This window comes from Phascolarctos cinereus, unplaced genomic scaffold (genome assembly GCF_003287225.1).
Source record: "Phascolarctos cinereus isolate Bilbo 61053 unplaced genomic scaffold, phaCin_HiC Scaffold_5;HRSCAF=322, whole genome shotgun sequence".
Classification (NCBI taxonomy): Eukaryota; Metazoa; Chordata; class Mammalia; order Diprotodontia; family Phascolarctidae; genus Phascolarctos; species Phascolarctos cinereus.
The window spans coordinates 47,516,507-47,540,940 of record NW_027555958.1 but is presented as its reverse complement, the minus strand read 5'-3'; the positions used below and the strand labels follow the sequence as shown (position 1 = coordinate 47,540,940).

At 40.6% G+C, this 24,434-nt stretch overlaps 1 protein-coding gene across 1 annotated transcript; it reads left to right on the top strand.

The window, feature by feature from the left end:
- The first annotated feature begins 1,238 nt into the window (after positions 1-1,238).
- Positions 1,239-24,434, top strand: REG4 (regenerating family member 4). The gene is given in 7 exon segments (XM_020998413.2): positions 1,239-1,316; positions 9,058-9,160; positions 14,657-14,754; positions 17,949-18,077; positions 18,079-18,090; positions 20,497-20,602; positions 23,855-24,434. Coding segments are annotated over 7 exon segments (594 nt in total). The 3' UTR covers positions 23,923-24,434.

Genomic DNA, 24,434 nt, shown 5'->3' with positions numbered 1-24,434 from the left:
TGCAGATTGAGCATGCTATTTTCACTTTTTTGTTGGGTTTTTTTTTGTTGTTTTTTCTTTCTTGTGGTTTCCCCCTTCTGTTCTGATTCTTCTTTCATAACATGACTAATGTGGAAATATGTTTAACATGATTGTACATGTCTAACCTTTATCAGATTGCTTGCTATCTTGGGGAGGGGGAAGGGGAGAGAGGGAGGGCGAAAAATTTGGAGCTCAAAATCTTGCAAAAATGAACAGTGAAAACTATCTTTACATGTAATTGGAAAAATAAAGTACTATTAAGTGAAAGAGGAAAAAAATGAAGTTGTACTCTTAAATGGTGTTAACCTTGGCCATCATATCTTTTTGAGCTCTTTTGGCCTCTTTTTATGGCAATTGCTATATGTCTGTTTAACTTAATGGTAATAATCAGAGGAAATGTCATCTATTTCCTATTTTTTAGTATTAACAGCGGATTTTTTTAAAGGTCAAGTTGGTGCCATTGTAATTGCCCATAACATCACCATCTTGTCTTCATTTTCTTCTACTTTGGTGTTCATTTTTACTTTTGCAAGTCAGTGCATACAAACAGCTGATATGAGAGTGAGTCTCCCACCAGCAACCAGTCATTTTGTGCTTAAGAGTACACCTTATGTACAGTATTTGAATTTTTACCCTATGAAATGCAAATATTATTTTACTTCAATACTTAAAGGATGCTCAATTTCACCTGTATATAGAATCATACATACCTTTAATGCTGGACAAAACTTCAAAGGCTGTCTCGTTCAATTCCCCCATTTAACAGATAGAGTTAAATGACCTGCCCAAAGTCACACAGGTTGTAAGTAGCAGATATGAGGTTCTCCCTCCACTATTCCACCATACCTTAGTAAAGGATTTAATGAGTTGCTGAAGCAAAAACAAAAACAAAGTCCTCCCAGGGTAGCTAACCCTCTGTCACTGAGTATGATTTCCAAACTGGAAATCTTTCTAGCTTGGAAGGAACTACAGATGCTTCTGACTGACTAGCCTCCAAAATCAAAAGGTTACCTCTCCACCACAAAGAGGAATCAGAGAAGGGAGCAAGAGAGATGCTTTCCCAAATAAAACACTATTAAGTGCAAAAAAAAAAGAAACTCCCAAAAAGGCAGTTAAAGAATAATGATGATGATAATAGTAATTCATACTAAAACACTTCATTTGCAACAACCCTGTGAGGTAGATAGTACAATGTTATTATCGCATTTTATGGCTGAATGGCATTCGAGGAGTTAAACAAGACGTCCGTGATCATACGACAAGCATGGACGACAAGCATGGACCAGCGTGAAAGCGTAAACGAGACCACCAGGCATTCCCGTTCTACAAAATGGAAAGGCCTAAATGGAGAAGAAGGACATAATGGAACGATAGGAAGAAAGGAAATAATCAAACAGACAGAAAAAATAGTAAGATGGGAAAAAGGAAATGTTTTTGAAAACAAAATAGGAACTAAAGCAAGAATTTAGTTGAAGGATGCAAATAATCAGCGTCCAAGGAGTATTGAGTTTTCTTCCTATAGAACAGGCACTCCCAAGGAATCAGATAATTTAGATCTCTAAACGGCTTTGCAAACATCAAACAGTTCCTTTTTAAACACTGTGTAGTGTCAGCAAACAGGGTGGTTTTCCTGTTTATTCAGCCTCTTTATCTGTCCTCTCTGAATTACAGGTTGAACAAATAGCAAAGACCCTGGCAGGTCTGGAGAAAGCATAAATTTAGTGATTTTGTGACTTATCCTTCTGAGGTTCCTGATACCTGTGGACACGTGTAGAGCCTTCCCTGAATTCCACCTGGTAGGAATTGGGCAGGTACCTGCAGCAGACTGGTGAGAGACTAGCAGGGAGGGAGCCTTTCCCTCCTCCTCAAGTCACATTCCACATGCATTCCCTTACTCATTCTGCCCACACCTAGAGCTGGGATCAGGTCGATAATCATTCGTTAAGCACACACTAGGTGAAGTAGCTAAGCATTTATTAAGTACCTACTATGTGTCAGGCACTGTTCTAAGTCCTTTACAAATGTCATTTCATTTGATCTTCCTAACACCACTGTGACACTATTATCTCCATTTTACAGAGGCAGACAGAGGTTAAGTGGCTTGCCCAGGGTCATACAGATAACAAGTGTCTAAGGCCAGATTTGAACTCACTCTAAGCACTGGGCCACTTAGCTGCCTTAGTGATAATTGTGCTGAGAACTGGAAATATAAAGAAACTTAAAAAAAAAAAAAAGCCCCTGCTCCTTTCATAGAGCTTCCACTGAGATGAGTAAGATGATCAGCAAACTGTAACAACATACAAGCAAATTACATACAGTGTGAATGGGAGGTAATCCCAGAGGAAAGGCACTGGGTGGGAGTGGGTGCAGGAACTGGAAAAGGCCCCTTGCAGAAAGTGGGATTTGAGTTAAGTCTTGAAGGAAGCCAAGGAAACCCAGGGGGCAGAGAGGAAGAAGAAAATTTCAGACATGAGAGACAGCCAGTAAACAAAAAAAAAAAAGGATTCTCAGGATACGGCTTGTCATGTATGAATGTATGAGAGGGGAATAAGGTTGTTGTCACTAGATCTTTGAGTATGTAGAGAGTAAATTGTAAGAAGACAGGGAAGTAAGAAAGGGACCAGGCCAAGAAGGCCCTTAAACAGAGGATTTTATATTTGATCCTGAAGGTAACAGAGAATCATTGTAGTCTATTGAGGGGTGCAGTGGAGAGGTGAAGACATAATCAGTCTTCTGTCTTTCTGATAAAGTTTTAGAGTTCCAATGAGTGTCTATAGAGAAAAGGAGAAAGGAAGGACAGAGTAAAGAGGAAGAAAAGAAACAAGGAAAGAAATGATGAAACAGAGTCCAAAATGGATTAACAGTTGTAGAGGGATAGATTTGAGGGCATAAGGAGATACTTTCACCCCCACAGTCCTAAGACCCAAGCAGGGGTGTGCTGGAATCAGCTCCAACTGGTCAAGAGCTGATTGTTAAATTTTCAGTCTGAGCATTTACACCTCTAAAATCAGCAAATTGCAAATCAGGGCTTGATTTATTGTTTCATCAATTATCTAGACTTCAGAGCTTGAGAAAATGTTAATAATGCAGATTAAACTGAAAATTGTGTCCTGGTACATTTTTTTTCCTTCAGAAAGCTGGTTTTTAGACATTTCCCAGACTGCCCATGGACTCCAGGGTCCTGAAGGAAAACATTTCAAACACAGCCCTGTTTGCAAAGTAAGAGTGACTCTTCCTCTGTCTGGCATACACAAGGCTTATAAAAATTAATCATCAATCTTCCCTCAGGATTCCTAGAAAAAGCATTAGATAAGATTCTTATGGATTGAATGTTAATTATAAACAGGTTTACTGCTTTCTGAGTGAAATAAAGATGATTGCACCTGGAGCCGAAGGCATATAAGAATCAGTGAATGGCACACACTTTCCAACTTCAAGAGGTTTCTAAGGAGAGGACCAGCGGAGCCTTTGATACCACACAGGTAACCCCCATGCATTATGAGGTCAACAGCTGCTCCTTTTATGCAGTACCTATTTCAACAGCTGTTCACACAGTCTGAAAGTTAGCCTGTTAGCTCGAGATTATTTTATAGAGTGGACAGTTTTGTTCTGTATTTGAATAGAGTCTCCTCTTTTCTTTGTGGGGACAGTGTGGGAGATGTTCTACAGCCTCAATTCAGTGCAAGGGAGTTTTTGCAAACTGACATAAGTTCCAGCTGATGGTGAGAATCTGGAGCTCTAAGAATTAATTTATCTCCCAAGTTGAAAGAATCCAGATCACAATATTCTGTGGGATATATATATGATACATGGCATTCTACTCGATAACCCAGGGCTCAAGCCTAGGAGTTTGAATAATAACTCCCTCCCCCATTTACACCACAATAATATTTTACTATCATCCCCTCTTGTGCGATATGAGGCCCTTCACTGTGTTATCCTCTGAGCAACAGTTTCTGAAAACTTTTCATTTCCCGCATTAAAAGGCATCAGTGTCTGCCAAAAACAAGTATACCTAGATCTGAGTTTCACATCAATTCAACTGAGACAAATGAAAAGTTGGGGAGACAGTTTCTGGATAATTAATAATCAACTTATTAATTAGGCTAGCTGGTAATCAATAAATTAATGGTTAGTGGTTTCACCTAATGGAGATACTGAATGCCTTAATATATTTTTAGATAAGAGGGTGCCCCTGACAGGTGAAAATCAACCCTGAATGGTGAACAATTAATGAGGGGAGTAGACCTTCAAATGAGAAGGCAGGCTGAAAGCCTTTAGCTCCTCCTGCTGAGAACGTGGCTTGATCATGGGACTCAGGCACCTCCAACAACCTGGACAAAGGAATCCACCTCTACTCAGACCATTCTAGTTGGTTTTCTTCTTCATGAGCTGGGTTACCCTAAATTCCAATGGAGAGGTACAAGAAGTAGACTTAATGCTTAAGGGCTGGAATTCACCTAGGTTAGATTCTGTTTGTCCTCTAAACAGAAGCAAGGTCTCCTAGTTGGATGGGATCCTGCCCAAGATATGAGAAGCATGTTCCAGGAGGATTTGGGCAATCTCAAGTATCAGCAATATCCTTCAGAGATTTGCTGACTTTCCAGAGCAGGTCCCTGAATGAGGAAATAGAGAGAAAAATCCTTAATCCTATTTTAGTAATCGGTTATTAATATAATAGAAAATAATTTCTCTCAAATTCAACAAATATTTATTAAGAAACTACCATATGGTAGGCACTGGGGATACAATAGCAAATATTAAATAATTCTGACCTCTAAGGAGTCTTACCTGTTTCAGGAAAGACATAATATATATCCAAATACATATAGAAGTGATTTGGGTAAAAAGAGAGAATTCTGGGGGTGGGAGGGCATCAGTGCCCGGCATATATCTATTTAAAATAAATGCCAAATTATTTCTGGAGGAGGTGACACCTGATCTGAGCATTTTAACAAGTTAAGGATTTTGAGAGACAGAGGCATGAGGAGATGGTACATGAGCAATATAAAAGAGCAAATAAGCAAAGCTGGCAACTGATTGGATATGGGGAATGAGAGAAAAGGAAGAGTCAACCCAGGTTGGAAACCTATGTAGCTAAAAAATATAGTAATGTCCTCAACAGAAATAGCAAAATTTTGAGGAGGAATTTATTTAGAGGGAAAGGTGGTCCATTGTTGAGTTCAACATGTCAATAGGATGCCCAAGTAGAGATGTTCAGTAGACATTTGATAATGTAGAACTTCATAGAACAAATTAGGGGTAGAAATATAGATTAGGGAGGTATCTGTATGGAGATGATAATTGAAGCCATGGAATTTAAGGAGATGACTAATGGAGCGTTGAGAGAAGAGGCTCCCGGACAGAGCCTTGAGGGGCACCCATATTAGGAAACAAGACACAAACAAGATGGTACAGACAGTCAACAAACATTTGTTAAGCACCCACTATGTGCTAGGCACTATGCTAAGTGCTAAAGATACAAAGAAAGTCTAGAGACATCCATGGGCTTACAGTCTAATGGGGAGAAAACAAGATATAAAAGGAAGCTGAAAGTAGAAAGTGAGGAGGGCAGGAAGGGAAGGTGGCCAGCATGGAGCCCTGATAGAAAAGTCCAGAAGAGTGAAGCTAGGTGGGAAATGAGGAGGCTGGCCTTCCTTCTTAAATGGAGGTTCTGGAAGGACTCTCTAAGACTATAAATTATAGAGAAGGTGCTTATCAGTATTGGTAGAAGGAATTTCCTCTTTGGGAACTCCCAGTATCAATTAAATCACAGGTCTAATACAATTCACTCCAACCTAAGATTTTTTTTTAAAAAAAAGCCTATTTTTTTTCCTTCTATGTCAATGAGCTTATAATCTGCTAAAAAAAAAAACCCTGATATGTTTTGCATGGCCAGTTGTCATATCCTCCTCCTCATGAGTTATAGCTTATAAAGTTGATTTTTTAATGCAAATATAAGACCAAATTTATCCCTATTAAATTCTGTCTTACCAGATTGGGCTCATTTTTCTTGCCCATGAAGATCTTTTGGGGATAGTATTTCTGTGTTCTGACATGTCAGCTAGCTCCCTCAACTTTGTGTCATCTGCCAGCACTAAATAAACTGTGTCACACTAACATTTCAAGTTCTAAGCTAGGTTCAAGGCCATATTACTTGACATTAACTCTTAGTGTCTTCCATGATTTAATCAGAACCTAGTGTTGAGCTCCTGCCTCCACCTTGTTTCAGTCTAGCTTACTTGTAGGTATGTACTAAAGGAAAATATCCCAGCCACCCTAGGATACAAATGGATGCCTTGGCTGGTCTCAGGTACTCAGACCACATCCTCTTTGCCTTGGTATTCCCACTGTGCTTTTGTCCCTCACTCACTGATCTGCCTGAAAGAATGCAAGAGGCTTAAGGTTTGAAAACTGAGGTTTGGGAAATCATAAACTCCAGAGTTCTTTAGCAGCTATTGGACAAAACTCTTTATTTGATTTGTAGTCTAGTCTCCAGAGATTAAAATTGGGAGGTATTTGGAATGCTCATTATGAGTTGGAATGAGATTACTCATGGAGATCCCAAGTCCAATGGCCAGGAAGTTTACTCCAAAGAAAAGATTGTTGGAAGCTAATATGGAGAAACCTTCTCTTTGTGCATATGATTGAGAGTCTCTTGCTGTCAAGATGAGAGGCATCAAAGCCAAGACTCAGAGGAAACAAGACAAGAGAACTTAAGGGGATGTGTTTTTGCTGGTCTTAAGCAAGAATTTATTACTTTTTTTTAAAAGGACCACAATTAGAAGGAAAAAGAAGCCTAAAAGAGTTAAAAGAGCATGTCAATACTCATTCTTTCCTTGAGGAAGAATAGCCAAGAATTTCAGCAGAGGCAGGAGGTGAAGGAAGCAAGCAGTAACCAGAACAGTAATAGAGATTACACATCTGGCCAGTTGGTACCTAGCCAAACAGAATTGGGCAGACTCTAAGACTACCAAGAAGCAGGCTCGGATGGGGCCAAGTGATGTCACTAGAAGAAATTTATCAGTGCTGCAGTACTGAGTTGTTACTGGGTTATAGTACATGAGTTACCTACATGTGCCCTAGTCACACTTGTGTCTTACATGTGTGCCCCTGCACTTATGTGGCCTAAGTGTGTCCCACTGATGTTGTGTATAATTGTGGGAGAGCTATACTGTAAGCCTGAGGATTATAGGGGGAATATTTTGTTACTGCTTCTGTTACTGTGATATTTCACTGAATGCCTCCATTTTGAACTAAATGTGTTCTCTGGCTGACTATTAATGACCAACACCCTGGTAAGGGTTCTTCACCTGTGGTTTTATGGGATTTGGACATACAGAGTACATTGAACTTGCTGTAGCTGTCCCCCAAGGGAACTATTCCGTGAACTGGGGTAAGGGAGTACCCCTGGGTTCAGCTAATCAATAAGACATAGAAAGTACATAAACCCAGGAATCAGGAGCCCCCATTCTAGTATCAGCTCTGCCACTAACTAGCTCGATGACTTGGTCAAGTCACTCAACTTGCATGGGCTTTATTTCATTTAGAAATAAAATGGCCGGGTTGGTCTAGATAGATCATCTCCAACATCCCTTTTTACTCTAATATGCCAAGATAAATTGTTAAGATGCTCCAAGATCTGGGAAATTCATTGTCCCTTGGGTTGTCTTTGCCCTCCCCCTACTGGTTCTTTTGAGACTACCTGGAGAGTAGACTTATACCATGGAGAAGAAAAAGAACCTAAGCGTGGCTACACCAAGAGATTTATTTATATAGTCTAGAGTTAGGTCTCTGGTCAATTCTCTAACACTGAGAGGTCAAGTGTCTGGGACATGAGTTAGGAAATGCAAGATTGACTTGTTCTCATCTATGACCTCCCTCTCCCAATCTCCCTCATCTAATGAATGACCAAGTCCTGTTAATTCTATCTCTGTAAAGTCTATTGAACCTTTCTACTCTCACTGCTTAGACAACCATATTTCTGATCTTTTGTTCTCTGAAACCTACCTTCCAGTCTACCACCCTGAGATGCAGCTAAATTAACCCTCTAGATGCACATCTCTTCTTCCATCACTCTCCCACTCAAGATCTTCAATGGATTCTTATTTTCTATTGAATAACATCCAAACTCCTTAGCCTGCATTCAATGTTCCCCATAACCTGGATTCAAGCTCTCTCTAAAGGCATGCTATAGCCCCCCATGTCCTCCATGCTACTGTCAAACTGAACTCCTCACTGTTTTGCAGACAGGGCTTATGCCATCCTCACCCTGCATGTTACATCATTCTTCATATCTAAAATATCCTTCTCTTTTCATCTCAGCCTGTTAAAATCCTACCGTCCTTCAAGACCCAGGTAAAATGCTACCTTTTTCATTCCAACTATTCTACCCAGTCATAAAGTCTTTCTTTACACTGAATGCTGAAGGAATTCAGTTTGTACCTCTCAGAATCATAGCATTTCCAAGTTGGAAGGGAATCTCGAAGACCATCTAGACTTAAACTGCGCCTGAACAGGAATCCCTCTCCAGCATTCCCACTAATTAGTCATCCATTTTTGCTTGAAAAGACTCCACTGAGGGAGAGTCCACCCCCACCACCTCTTGCAAACCGCAAGTGCACGGTCAGCATCTCTGCATTTAATTTCTATTTAGCATCATAGTTATTTTGCATGCCTGTCTTCTCTCCCCTCCTTAGGCTCTGATCTCCTTAAGAATAAAGTTCAGGCATTACTTATCCCAGTATCTACCTCCTGCACCTGTCCCCTTCAGTCACTAATATGCTGCTTTACATGGAAATGTATGCTGAATGAATGAAAAATTAACGGATGGATGAACAGATGAAGGAATTTTGAATGGGAAATTGCTGTTCTTCAGGACTAGGGATTCTCTAGCTCAGCAAGTACAAGCAGATGACATTCTTCCTTGCCTTTAGAGATCTGAAAAATCCTGAAAGAAACTGGCTCCTTCCCATCTCAGCATATATGCTTACATTGCAGACCTGGGGCTGTTCAGAAGCTTCAAGGACATAGCAGGAGCCTTTGACTGAGACTACCTGGGAGAGGAAAAAGAGACTGACTTCCAAAAACTGGCTGGTCCTGCTCCTGAGCTGTGCCTTAGTTACAGACATCCTGGGAAGTGAGTTGTACCATTGACAGCGTCAAAGATAAAGGTGACCCTCAAAGAGCCTGAAGTACAAGGGGGGAGGGGGTGTCACACTAAACCCAGACCAAAGAAAAGCCATTGGGAGCAAATAAAAAGCTAGCGAATACAATGAGAGGTAGCCGTGTTGAAACGGTGCAGAACAAAGCAGTGCCCAGAAGGAAAGGACCGAGTGAAGGCACAGAGATAGGAACCAGTAAGTTGGTTGTGAGTAGGAAGGAGGTGGTAGCCAAGTAGGAATTATACTTCAAAACATCCTTATGGGATGATCTTTTTAATGCACAGATGAAAACATGAAGGTGCTGAAGAGGACAGAGACTAATAGAGTAGTTTAATTATTGCCTGTTTAATAGGAGTACTCAGTTGGTCAATAAGCATTGGTCAAGCTCTTATTCTGTTTGAGGCACTGTGCTAAGCAGTGGGGATACAAAAAAGGGAAAAACAGTGTCTGCTTTCTGGAAACTCACATTCTAATAGGGAGACAACAGGTAAACAGATATATGCGTGTACAGGATACATTCAGCATCAATGGGAAGTCACTTCCCATTTAGGGAAGACATTTGTTGGAGAGAGGTAAGGTGTAGGGGGTGGAGGCAGAAGACTGGGGAAGGTGTCTTGCAGAAGGTGAGATTTGACCTTAATCTTAAAGGAAACCAGGAGGGATAAGAAAAGAGGGGAAGCATTCCAGCTATGAGGGACCATCAGTGGAAAGGCATGGAGAGAGAGACAGAGAGAGACAGGAGTGGGGGGAAAAGGGGTTGGAAGGAACCTCAAGAAGGCTAGTGTGTCTGGATCACATTGTGCATGAAGGGAAGTAAAGTATAAGACCACCAGAAAAGTAGGAAGGGGTTAGTCTTTAAAAGGCTTTAAAAGCCAAACACAGAATAGAAACTGGACCTGGGATTTTATCATTATAAGGAGAGGTCCGCATAAAGAAATTGCCTCTACTATGTAAATCTGGTGTGGCTAGGTGACTCAGTGGATAGAGTGCTGGGCTTGGAGTCAGAAAGACCTGAGTTCAAATCTGACTTCAGACACTTACTAGCTGTATGATCCTGGGCAAGTCACTTAGTCCACCGGAGAAGGAAATGTTAAACTACTCCAGTATCTTTGCCAAGAAAACCCTATGGACAGTATTGGGGTGATATGGTCAATCACTGCTGAACAACAACAGTGTAAGTCTACAGGCCTTCTCTGAAACTTAAAGCCATAGATTTGCCCAGATCACTGAAAAGTTAAGAGACTTGGCCAGGTCACACGGCAGATATACATCAGAGGCAGAACTTTAACCTCTGTGTATACGTATATGTATTTATATATGCATGTTTACAGATATGTATGTGTGTATATGTATACATATATGTACATGTGTATATGTGTATATATATATAGTGTGTGTATGTGCATATATATAGTGTGTGTATGTGTATATATATAGTGTGTACATGTGTATATATATGTGTGTGTGTATATGTATGTGTGTGTATATATGTGTGTGTGTATATACGTGTGTGTGTATATATATGTATATATGTGTGTGTGTGTATACATATATATATATATATATGCCTTGTGGTCAAATCAAGAAGTATTTATTAAGCACTTCTGATGTGCCAGGCACAGTACCAAGCACTAACAAAACAAATATAAGCAGAAAGAAAGGCGGTCCCTGTTCTCAAGAAGCTTACATTTTGACCGATATGTCCCGAACCCCTAGAGTTGGAAGGCCGCTCAGAGACCAGCAGGTCCCACCCTTTTCTGAGTGGGAATGCCCTTGTCCACAATATAGGAGTCATATAGCCTCTGTTTAAAGACCTCCAGCGACAGGAAACTCATCGCCTCCCAAGGCAACCCAACTATCAAGATTTTTAAAAATTGGTCTGGAATCTATCTCTCTGTTACTTCTACCTCTTACTCCTATTTTTTCCCCTTGGGACCATAAAGATGAAAAGGAAGCTTCAAATAGGTAGATCATGATTATTGGGGCAGAAACGTAGCTCCTTGAGAGCAGGGGCTATCTTTTGTCTTTCTTGGCCTCCCCAGTGCCTGGCAAAGGTCGGTAAGCAAAAGATAACCCTTTTGCAGATACCTCTTTGTGTTGAATTGACTGGTCATCTCTTCTGGCAGCCCATTTGTTCTTTCCTCACTGTTTCTAACCATAAGCAGGTATGTCCAGGAGCTAACAGACCCTTAAAGCTCTAGGAGGGACGCAGGGTGACCGGCGCAGCCCTATAAGAAGGGGTAGACTAGGAAGAAACAAGAGTACCAAAGAACTAGCATTTCAGACCTCCCACACACTGCCCGTGATGGAAACTCTTATGTCAGAAACAAGGGGAGAGAGAGAAAGATAAAACAAAGAAAAAGACTAAGAAAATACCAAAGGACTCGGCTTCAGGGATCAGACCATTATCAGTTCAATCACACCTCCAATACACACTCAAAAGTTATCAGCCCTTGCCCAGCCTGCACAGCATTAGGACATGAGCCCTTAACCTGGCCCCACTGTGGACTGCAAGTAAACATTTGGCAGGCTACATCCAACCTTAGGGAATTCATTCCTTTTCTGTTTAGACTGTCCTAACCTCCTAAGCTTATTAAATATTGAATCTACTCTGAACACTGTGACCTTACATTCATGTCGGAGTTTCTGTATGTCCTATTTGGGAATCAGGGAGCATCAAGACGGATGACCCCACCTAAATTTTTTGTCTGTGGAGGGCCACACGCAGGCACCCGAGACTCCAAAGCGACATTGGAACTATGGTACAACGCATACTAACTGTGAAGCGATGATTTCTTTATCATAGTCCTTTAATAGTCTCTAAGGACAGTGATAAATGCCTGTCTCAGCATCAAATCACTTGGGTTGGTTAAACCAAAAGAAATTCACCAACTTCGAACAAATTTTTTCTTGTTGAAATTCAGACTCATTTGTAGGCCATCTTTTATAAAAATGAATGGTTCACACTCCTTCAAAGCTCTAAAAATGCCCCACTCATACTTGACAATTTGTTGACCCTGCAAGAATTAGATGCATCAATTGATACAGAAATATTATAATTTTACTTTGAAATAAAAAATTTCATCAACTAGCTATATTTTCTTTACTCTGTGGATTAAATAAAACAATAATAATTCATTGTGTCAATTGACGCAGCTTGGTCCTTCTAGTGTTAAGAGCCCCTCTACCTTCTCATCTCCAGATTTAGTAACCTGAAGGACTTCAACTTATCAATTAACTGGTCTTCCATATCTCCATGTTAGGACTCAAGGATGAAGGTCAAGAGTGACATGAACTTAGGGACAGTTGGGTGGCACAGTGGATAGAGCACTGGTCCAGGAGTCAGGAGGACCTGAGTTCAAATCTGGTCTCAGACCAAACACTTGACATAGACACTTACTAGCTGTGTGACCCTGGGCAAGTCACTTAACCCTAATTGCCTTGCCAAAAAAAAAAAAGACTGACATGAACTTGATTAGTGTAGGGGAAGGATTACTTCCTGAATCTAACAGACCATAATTATATGAATATATCCAAGGACCATATCCTAGATGGTTAGATGCTTTTAGTATAAACTTTACGACCATCAACAAAAGTAAATGTTCAAAATAAAAGGAGGAATTATGTGTAGGAATTTATTATTTTAATAAAATAAAACCAAAATAACAACAAAAAATTATTTTATTTTGTGATACTCCCCCCACCATGTCTGTCTGAAATCCCTTTACCTTTGTAATGTGTGTGTGTGTGTTCTGATTCTACTGATTGTACATTGCATCACCTCATGTAAATCTTTTTCATAGTCTAAAACTAGATTTTGTAGTTCATAATTTTCATTGTATAATGATTTAGTGTTCATAAGGCACTTTCTTCTCAATAGCCCTGTGAGATAAGTGGTACAAGTATTATTCCTATTTTACATATTAAGAAACTGAGACTTGTGGAAAGGAAGTGACTTACCCAAGGTCACCCAAGTAAAAACAGAGTTAGGACTTACTTAAACCAAGACACAGACTTTAAATCCAGTGTTCTTTCTACTATGTTATGCCACCCCTTTGCTTGAGACCTTCCATGATCTCTGTAACATTTTTCTTGGGCAATTGTGCTAAACTCGTCATTTCCACCATTGGTCATGTAGGCCCCATGTCAGAGGCCTCTCCTGATGTCAAGGTCCTGGGTACAATCTGAGGGCTTCTCTTCTATGGCCCCTTGTCTCTAGTCAGATAATCTGGGAGCTCCAGGATTTTTAAGCTGGTGCAAGTTTAGTGTGCAGTAGCAATGTGGTGTGACAGGCAAAAAAGCTAATATGAACTTTAGCTATATCGGAAGGTGTAATTCCAGAATTAGGGAGGTGACGGAAAATCTTACTATACTCTGACTCATCAGACTACATCTGGAATATTGTGTCCAGTTCTTGGCAACGCATTTTAAGAAGAACAATTGGTAAGCTAGAGAGTCCACAGGAATTCCCCTCAGAAACAGCCAAAGCCCCAAAATGAATTTTTTTCCATTTTTTGTTGGTGGAAACAAACAAGAATGACATTTGAGTCTGCAGAAAGTCACAATTTTCCTCAGACTCCCATCATTGTTCTCCCTAATCAGAAACTCTCTGTATATCAATTAAATTTCTATAAGAAATTGCATTGATCAAAATCAACATAAAATACGTCCAATTTTTAGGTTAAAAGTAATAGGGATAAATGTAAAGTTCAATGCACATTCAAAAACAGTTCCTGCAAAAATGACCTGTGCCATTTAAGAAGTTTCAAACTTCTTACTAGCTGTGTGACCCTGGGCAAGTCACTTAACCCCAATTACCTAAAAAAAAAAAAGAAGCTTCAAACTTAATATGAGCCAATGGTGTGATATGATTGATACATAATTAAATATTGTAATATGCCAGATAATAAATTAAATTGGCATTGGTCTCAGGGTGAATTGCCAAAAGCAATGAGTAGACGTTAAAGAGAAGTAGATTGCATTTCAATTTATATTTAATATATATTTAATATTTGTGTATTTTTAGTTAATAAGTGAGATATGTATATTTAGCTAATATATTTGTATATTTAATATTTGTGGTGGTTGTTGAGTTGTTTCAGTTGTGTCTGACCTTCCATGACCCCATTTGGGGTTTTCTTGGCAAAGATAGTGGAGTAGTTTGCCATGTCCTTCATCAGCTCATTTTACAGATGGGGAAACTGAGGCAAACGGGGTTAAGTGACTTGCCCAAGTCATGCAGCTGGTAAGTGTCTGAGGCTGGATTTGAACTCGGGTCCTCCTGACTCCAGGACCAGTGCTGTATGCACTGCACCACTTAGCTGCCTTGTATTTATTTATGAATATTTAATATTTAGAGCTGTCCAAAAGTGGAATAGGGATGGGAAGGGATAATCAGAAAGAAATGAAAGACCCCAGCCTCCCTGCCTTACTTTCGTGATGACTAATGACAATCTTTTGTTTACACGAAGATATTATCTTGAGACCCAGCTGCAGCACAGGGTGGTTTTACTACAGATCCAACTGTTATGGATATTTTCAAAAACTTCGAAGTTGGTCTGATGCTGAGGTAAAAAATTTGTGTCAATTAACAACAGCTTCTTCAGGGCTCTTTGGGACAGCTCCAGTCAATCCACCTCAAGCATCAGGTCCCCCAGAGGACCTTGAGGAAAAAAATGCAACATTGATGATGTGTGTTTCAATAGTTAGGTGGACAGAGGGCAGTGTTTGCAAAAGAAAGTGAGGATCAGAAACTATCAGAGCTGGAAAAGAGCTCAGAGGTAACTTAGCGCAGTCATCCCCTAAATACGAGTCCCTGCTCTGACATACCCAACTCATTATCCAACCTTTGCTTGAAAATGTCTGCTGATGAAGAAAATCCACTGGTTCCTAAGACAGACCACCCCACTTTGGAAGAGTTCTAGTTGTTGGGAATCTTTCCTTGCTTTAAGGCCACAACTCCAGTGTTGCAATTTCCAGTTTCCATTATTTTTAGTTTTGTCCAAGTCTTCCTTTCAGGCTTAATATCCCGTGATCATGAAGGTCCTTCACCATCCTGCTGCACCTTCCTCTGGACTCTCTAGCTTACCAATTGTTCTTCTTAAAATGCATCGCCAAGAATTGAACACAATATTCCAGATGTAGTCTGATGAGGCAGAGTATAGTAAGATTGTCCATCACCTCCTTAGTTCTAGAATTACACCTTCTGATATAGCTAAAGTTCACATTAGATTTTTTGCCTGTCACATCACATTGCTGCTTTACACTAAACTTGCACCAGGCTAAAATTCCCAGCCCTTCTTCAGAAAACTTGCTATCTAGTCAGATTTCCATCATTTATTTGTAGTGCTGATTTTTCAGCTCGAGGGTAAGACTTGATATTTATTCCTATTAAATTTCATCAGCCCACTGTTCTAGCCTATCAGTGTCTTTTTTGGGTCTTGAACTTGTCATCATTCCTGTTGACTATTCCTTTCAGCTCTGTGTCATCTACGAATTTGATAAGCATGCCACCTAAGCCTTTATTTGAGTCACTAATAAAAAATGTTAACTAGCACAAGGCCAAGTCCAGGCCCTCAAACACTCCTCTGGAGACATCCCCCAAAACTGACATTGAAACTCTTTGGGCCAGGGCATTAAGCCAGCTTGAATCAACTCAACAGTATTATTAGTGCCACCCTAGTCCATCTCTCTCCATCATGGACACAAAACCATCCAACTTTTCCAAAAGCTTTACTAAGATCTAAGTAACTTGTGTCACAGTATTCTCTTGATCTACCACTTCTAGAAAAGAAAATGGGGTTAGTACAAGACTTGTTCTTTAAGAAGCCACGTTGGCTTCTCATAATGTTCACTATTCTCTCTAGCAATTTTGCTAGGAAATGAAGTCAAGTTCACTGGTTTACAGTTTACAGACTCCTTTCTAGTCCATTTTTTTAAAAAGTCAGGACAGAGTTTGGCCTTCTCCAGTTCAGAAGCCTGTTTCCACCATTCTTTGATCTTTTACAGATGGTTCACGGTGGCTCAGAAAGTGCATGCATCAGGCCTTTCAATGCTTTGGGATATAATTCATCTGAGCCTTCTGACTTGGAATTGTGAAAGGCAGATAGGTTCATTGTTATTCAGGCATTTTCAGTCTTGCCCGACTCTTAGTGGCCCCATTTGGGGTTTTCTTGGCAAAGATGCTGGAGTGGTTTGCTATTCTCTTCTCCAGCTCATTTTACAGATGAGGAAGCTGAGGCAAACAGTTAAGTGACTTGGCCAGGGTCACACAGTAAGTGTTTGAGGCTGAATTTGAACTCAGGTCCATCCACTATAGCGCCACCTAGCTTGCCCAAAAAGGTAGACAGGTGTTCTCTTACTACTTTCTTATTTTATACTTTCCATTCTAAAAATAGTTCGCCTTTGCAGAGAAAACAAAAGCAAAATAATAATTAAGCATCTCTGTCATCCATTATCTTTATCCCATCTATACCAAATAGGAATCTTGTCCTTTCTTTGAGACTTCACCTTTTCCAAATAATTTTTTTTTAAAAAAGACCTTTTTTGTTTTTAATCTTTTCTTAACACCTCAAGTTATTCTGAGTTTTTTTTAACTACTCATACTGTTCTTACTGGGCCATGCCACAGTTTTCAACATGAGATTGTTCTTGGGTATATCCACACTAGTCTCTCAAAACAACACCCCTTAATCAGAATTGTTTCTCTACATATCTTTAGAATTTCAGTTTAAAAAATTTTCCCATCGCTACTGGGTTGACATCCCTCCAACCCAGATTGGCTGCATGACCTCGGTCTAGTCACACACACACACACCCCTTGAGGGTTTTCTAGTGCCCCTAGGTAACTCTCTACAGTTATGAGTTCTATGGGTGAATTACATCAATAAAAGGAGTTTCTGCTTTTCATCAATGAAATCACAGATATGAATCAAACTGGTCAACTAGGATATGTGCATGTACCCAAAGAAGAGAAATCAATTGTTTTCTATATTCTGCAGTCTTTAGGGCACATGGAATTTCATAAATGATCTGTTATTCAGGATAAAAAAAAAACATTGCATCTTTAGTATGGCTACTTCTTCCACCACCATAGACACCAAGTATCTACATGTTAGCAGATGGTAACTTGTTACTATGGCCAAAAGTCATGGTCAGCTTCCTGGTGAGGAGAATTATCTGACTTGGCCATGACAAAGCTGTTGGCTGAGCTCCAATGAACATGATTTGTCCATTTGTACAAAGCACAGCTTTGTAGGAGTGAGATCTAGGATAAAGGCAAAAATACACAGGATTATAGGGTATATGAGTTTAATTGCCCAAAGAGGTTTTTAAAGCTGTAACACAGATACAAATTACACATCAGCCCTAGCTCTAGCTAAATTGGGGAAATGCTCTCTATTTCAAGTTCAAAGTCCACCACTACTGAGGAACAACAGAGAATAACAGACAAATATTTGTCCTAGATATACATTTCTTAAAGGCACCTGAAAATATGGCAGCCCACATTGTGCTCTTAACCATGGTATGAGAGGATATCTCTATTCTCCTGGTAGGTCCAACCATCCATTCTGATAGCATTCCCTCAGGTAGCTAGCACCTTTATCTTCTCTCAAGCTCAAGGTCATTTTTTGCTGATGATTCTGGTAAATCCTAAATTTCCTGACTGAGGGTTTATATATGAGTTAAAACTACTGGGACACAGCTCCCTGGCTAGGAGCCTGGGATTACAGTGATGACTGACGGAAGTTCCCCTTGCTTGCAGCTGGAGTATCAGGCCTTTGGGAAAGGGGCCCACCTGGCCTCTCTGCTGGATCAAAAGGAAGCCAAGGTCATAGCCAAGTACATCTGGAGCTATCAGCGAAACCAGCCTATCTGGATTGGCCTCAATGACCGACCCCCAAAAGGTAATCTTCGCAGGGGATTTTACATTGCCTTCTTAGAAATAGCTTAAATCCTCCATCTGGGAATTGGCCTGCTTTCTTGATGAGAAGGTGAATAACCATCATTTACCTTTGCAAGTTTGCAGAGGTATTCTGGTAAAAGATTAACCATCAGCCCTTGAGAAGGCAAAAATAAATAAATAAATAAATGAAAACACCCACAAGGTACTTTTGAGTTAAATCCTCACTCTTGAGTAGACAATCAATAAAATGATAAAAACCAGCCCTGATCCATCTGCTGATTCTGGGGTGTAAAGGCTCTTTGAAAATTTAACAAACTTTGAGCTGGCTCCAGCACACTCCTAGTAATGCAATATTTCGTGTAGAGTATAATGAGTTGGTTGCCACTGCCCATGTACGGGGAGCTCACCAAACTCTGGGCAGGAATAGTAGGTTGTAAGTAGAATGTGAACTCTTTGAGGGTGGGGATTATTTTAGTTTTGTCTTTATAGTCTCAGGGTTAGGGTCTAGTACCTAAAAAGTGCTCACTCGGTGCTCAGTCCTGTCCGCCTCTTCATGACCCCATTTGGGGTTTCATGGTTTACCATTTCCTTCTCCAGCTCTTTCAACAGATGAGGAGCTGAGGCAAATAGGGTTAAGTGACAGCTAGGACCAGATTTGAAGTGAGGAAGAGGAATGTTCTTGACTCCAGACCCTGCACCCTATCCACCACCCCACCTAGCTGTCCCAATACTTAATGGTTATTTATTATTTGAATTGAATTAGCCCCAGGGGTAAGGTTCTGCTACAGTCCAGCATAATTTAGTGCTTTAGAGGAGGGCTGGTGACTGGACATGATGCTTCTGAGTTCAGGGTCTCATTACCTCTTGGAGGTCAAGGTTTCCATGACACACACACACAAAAGCTTGCATACACAGACATACATAAAGATTTCACTCTCCTTTTTCATTGACTCACTATATCCTAGAAACTCTGCTAAGGACTAAGTATACTAAGAAAAAGCAAAAAGCATCTGCCTTCAAAGACCTTACATTCTCATGGGGGGAGACAGCATGGCTAAATCAGAGCGTCGCAACACGTAACAATGAGACACAGCTTGGTCGTGTAGGATTCAAAATCAGATTTTCCTGATTTCGAGCCCCGCGCTGTATCCACTGTGCCACCGAGCCGCTCCGACAAGAAGTCAGTCGATCAATAAATATTTTATTGAGAGCCTCCTATGTGCCAGGCACTGTGCTAAGAACAGGTTTTACAAAGAGGCAAAAGACAGTCCCGGGCCCTAAAGAAGGTTGACAGCCTCTTAGAGGAGGTGTTGCTTGCAACTGAAGTGGGGAGAAAAATATGATCCAGCCTTTTCTTTAAAAAGACAAGAAAAGAAAAAGGAGGGAGAGATGAGCTATGTAAAGGCTTATGAGATGCTGCGTATGCTTGGGTTCCAGATGGGATGTAGTCAATAACACAGCTTTTCATTGAAAATTCACATGCTCCTGGTTCAATGCTCCACTGTAGAAATTGTATGTGTAACTTGTAGTCATTTGTATAAGACTCTTCTCATTTCTGGAGAGTGATTACTCAATGTTGCCCATTTGCCTGAGGGCTGGAGCTGCTAAGAGTTTGAGAGAAGGGAGATCCTGGTCTTCTGACTTTTAGCTTCCAGATAGAAGACAGGAAGTTCTAGACTCTCTTCAGGTCCCTGAAGGGAGAGAGACCCTGGGAAGAAGCTGACATGTAGCCTTTGAACCATAGGTTACAGATGTGAATGGTTGGGACCGAGATCTGGGAGATGGAGGAGGGAGGATGCTTTACACATATTATCTTATTTCTCATCACAACACCCCTGGCAGGCTGGAGCTATTATTATCCATATTTTATAGTTGAGGAAACTGAGGCAGACAATGTTAAGTCACTTGCCCAGAGTCACTCAGCTAATAAGTATCCCAGACTAGATTTGAAGCCAGCTCTTGGTGACTCAAGCCCAGCAGGCTATCCACCAGCACTGTTCCTGGAGTCGGGAAGGCCTGAGTTCAAATTCAGCCTCAGACACTTACCAGCTATGTGACCTTGGGCAGTCACTTAGCCCTGTTTGCCTCAGTTTCCTCATCTGTCAAATGAACTGGAAAAGGGAATGGCAAACCACATCCTTTAGCTGCCTAGGGAAGACCTGAGAATAGTGGAAGGAATCAGAAGAAAGAAAGAAGATGAAAATGCAAGAAGGGTATTGATTTATAGAACAATGTACCTGAGGAGGCAGGCAAGGATGGGGCCCCAGGGCATGTATGGAAGGATTAGTCTTGGCAAAGACACAAATCATTTCATTCTGAGATAGGAAAGAAGGCCAAAATGTCTGAAGACAGAGGAAGGAGCGTGTTCTCATGTAAATGTTTCTTTCTTTATACCTGTTGTTTGCAGAACAACAATTGGAAATGGATTGATGGAAACTCCTTTCTCTTCAGAGCCTGGTCTAACGAGTCTCACTATGGAAATATGGCCTGTGGGGAGATGGCTTATCACAGTAGCAAGTACTGATACATCACCCAGATTGCCTTTTCACAGATGTTAGAGTTCTTCCCTTTGGGCAGCTAGGTGATATGTATAGACCACTAGGCTTGGAATCAAGAAGACTCATCCTCATGAGTTCAAATCTGGCCTTAGACATTTACCAGTTGTGTGACTCTGGGCAAGTCACTTAACCCTGTTTGCCTCAGTTTCCCCATCAGTAAAATGAGCTGGAGAAGGAAATGGCAAACCACTTCAGTATCTTTGCCCAGAAAACCTCAAATGGGGTAACAAAAAGTTGGATGCAACTGGAAAATAACTGAAAAACAAGCAACAATTATGTGGCAGCTAGGTAGCACCATAGTGCATAGAGTGCCAGGCCTAGAGTCAGGAATTCTCATCTTCCAGAGTTCAAATGCAGCCTCAGATGCTTACTAGCTGTGTGACCTTGGGCAAGTTGCTTAACCTTGTTTGCCTCAGTTTCCCCATCTGTAAAATGAGCTGGAGAAGGAAATGGCAAACCACTTCAGCGTCTCTGCCAAGAAAACCTCAGATGGGTCACGAAGAGTCAGACACGACTGAAATGATTGAACAACAAAACTAAAAGTACTTTCCTTACTAAAAATGAACAGTGGGAAGCATCCCAAAACCCCTGCACTTGGGCACGCACACAAACACACAGTCTCCAACACACACCCACACACCAGTCCTCTGATATCCACCTCTTAACCATTGACAACACTGAGATTCCATTGTTCTCACCCCCATCTTCCTAAACAGAGTTAGAGACTGAACCTACCATGCCGTTAGTATAGAGAACTCCCCCTTATCAATGCAGTTGAGTTACTTCTCTGCAACTTCAAAGTCTAAGAGGTTGCTTGGAGAGGTTCAATGATTCATCTCAGGTCACAGTCTGTATAGATCAGAGATAAAACTTGAACCCAGCTCTTCCTGGCTTTGAAGATAACTCTTTTCTACTCTATCATGCTTCTTCTCTTTAACTCAGTGAGGTCTAGATGGTGTAATGGGTAGACATCTGGCCCCAAAGTCACGAATAGCCAAGTTTTGCTTCTGGCATATACTGGCTGTGTAACCTGGTGAATGACTACCTCTCAGCTCTCCAGGCCCACAGTGTCAAAGTCCAAGAGAAACTAATCCACACATAATTATCCCTGCAGCAACGCATTAACCATGTATTTAAAATAAAATATTGTCTATGTTCCTATTGCATTTTTATTTTGTTAATATTCCTTAATTACATTTTAATCTATTTTGAGCTGCCCTTGGAAGTTTTATGGGCCATATTCAACACCTCTGCTTAAGACAACTCTCTAAGTCAACTAGAAATTGGAAGGAATTGCCCCCATGCATTAGCAGAAGGAGTTTTGTCATTCCCAGGGGAATTTTTTCAATACCTCTGGAATCACATGTCTAGTTCCTATCATATCCCATAAGCCTCTAAGTATTCTTAGCTATAATAGAATCAGAGAATCAGAGAGTTAGAAGGTCCAACCTCCTTCCCACAAAAGGAATCTCAACTAAAGCATTCTTGAGAGAGTCATCCAACTTCTTTCTACTTGAACAACTTCAGTTATGGGGGATTAACTATTCCCCTCAGGAAGTCTGTTCTATTGTTGGACCATTCTAAAACAGTTTTTTTAAAAAAAATCTTTTTTTATTGAGCTGAAATCTGTGCTTTCTAATTTCCACCTATTAATTCAAGAGATTGAATCACCTCATAGAGACAGAAGGAACCTAAAGAAGTGATTTCATCTAACTCCACTATTTTAGGTATGAGGAAATTAAAACTCTATAAAGCAAATGAATGATTCTCTCAGGGTCACACAGCAAGTGAGAAACAGCCAGGACTCACACACAAATTTTCTGAGATAAGCACAGTGTTCTTTCTCTTTTTTAAAGTGTGGTAGTTCACTTTAATTAAATTTTTTTTCAATTAGCTGGCATTTATTTTCTCTCCCTCTCATTCCATTCCCAAAACAAACAAACAAAAACCCTTTATAGCAGATATGCATAGTCAAACAAAATAAATTCCTGCTGTTTCGTTCTATGCCCTGAGTCTTTTCTGTCCTTTCTATCGGAAGTAGGGTAGTATATTTCGTCACCAGTCCTCTGGAATCCTGGTTGGTCATTGCACTGATCAGAATTCCTAAGTCTTTCAAAATCATTTGTCTTTGTGGTGTTGTTATTATTTTATAAATTATTCTCCTGGTTCTGATTATTTTACCCTATATCATTTCATAGAAGTCTTCCCTGGTTACTCTGAAACTGTCCAACATCACTGTATTCCATTATTTCCATATCCCATAATGTGTTCAACCATTCCCCAATTGATGGGCATCCCCTTACTTTCCAGTTCTTTGCCACTACAAAAAGACTGTCTATCTCGCTACATTATTGTCGCCTCCCTTTCCTAGAACACTAAACACCTAAATCTTTCCTGTAAATCAACATAAAAGATTTCATCCCTCCACACATCTTCCCTTAAATTGGAAAACATGTGCATACCCTCAAGTTTTTGCCTTACCAATGGTGGTGGCCGTATAGACGGTAGAACAGTGGTGACATGGGCAAGGTGCTGATGATCCACAAATGTTCTGTAAGCCTAGAGAGTCTTATTTCACTGTCCTCTGGATCCGCAGGTCATAGTGGTGACCAGAAAAGACTTCTTTGAATGGAATTGAGACTCTTTTCCTTTTGTTTCCCACCAAACTAAAACATCACTGAGCTCACTATCTAAAATTACTAGATCGATCATCTTTCAGTATTATGAGATTTTTTTTAAATAATTGAGGTTATATTAATGAGACATCAAAACAACTCATCTTTTTTTTTTGTTAGAGGGGAGAAGTAGCATAAACGAAAGTCTAATTGACTGCTTATTTCAGTCAGTATTTAAATGTAGTTGGAGACCCAAACTCAGCATCTGTCCCCGTGGACCAGTGGTATCCCCCCAAAAATATGTGAGATGCTTCCACTGGTTGGACAAAAGACAGGGCTTTGTGGTCACTTAGCAATCAATAGAGAGCAGAACTGAGATTTCTGAGATTTTTCTCTCCACTCGTGAGGAAATACGGGTTCATCTTTCAGTGGTGGGAATCACTATCCCTATCAGTTGTCTCTAGTTCCCTAACTTACTAAAAAAAAAACCATACTAAAAAAGAAGGGCCAAGGGGATGCTGGTTACCCTTACTGGGGATTTGACAGTGGGTTTAAGGCAGAGGAAAAAAGGCGTGTTTCCATATTTTTGCAGATTTCTTAACCTGGGATGAGGATGACTGCAGCAAGAGTCGACACTTTGTATGCAAGTACCAACCCTAGAAGCAAGGCTAAGTCCCCACACCAGCCACAGGCATTTTCCTTTTTCATCTCTATCCCAATGGGAAAATCCCATGAGCTACTGGAAAGAATTTTCCCTCTTCAGCCCTTCTCCACCAGTTTTTATCAGCAATGTATCAACAATGGAGTCAACTGATTTCTGAAGCGTTAACTTTTCAAGTGTTCTCCCCTTCCCTCCCTCCTCCCTGTCCTTGGGCAGACTGAAGACAGGAACAGGAGGAGGGACATCACCCCCAAATGATGGAGGATCTCTGTGACTTTAAGAGGTGGGAGATGGAGGGGTAGGGAGAAAAGCAAGTTTTCTCAGCACATGGGCTAGCTGCTTGCCCCAGCTCCGTGGGATCTTCCTTCTCCAGGTTCGTTTACCCTGACCCTTGTAACTCCGACGTAGCCTCCCAACTCTTGCCAGGAGGATATGTGTCCAGGGCAAAGTACAGTCTGTCTTCCAACAGGCTAGGTCTAGGTCATGAGCTCTTCTGTTCCCTTTTAATAAA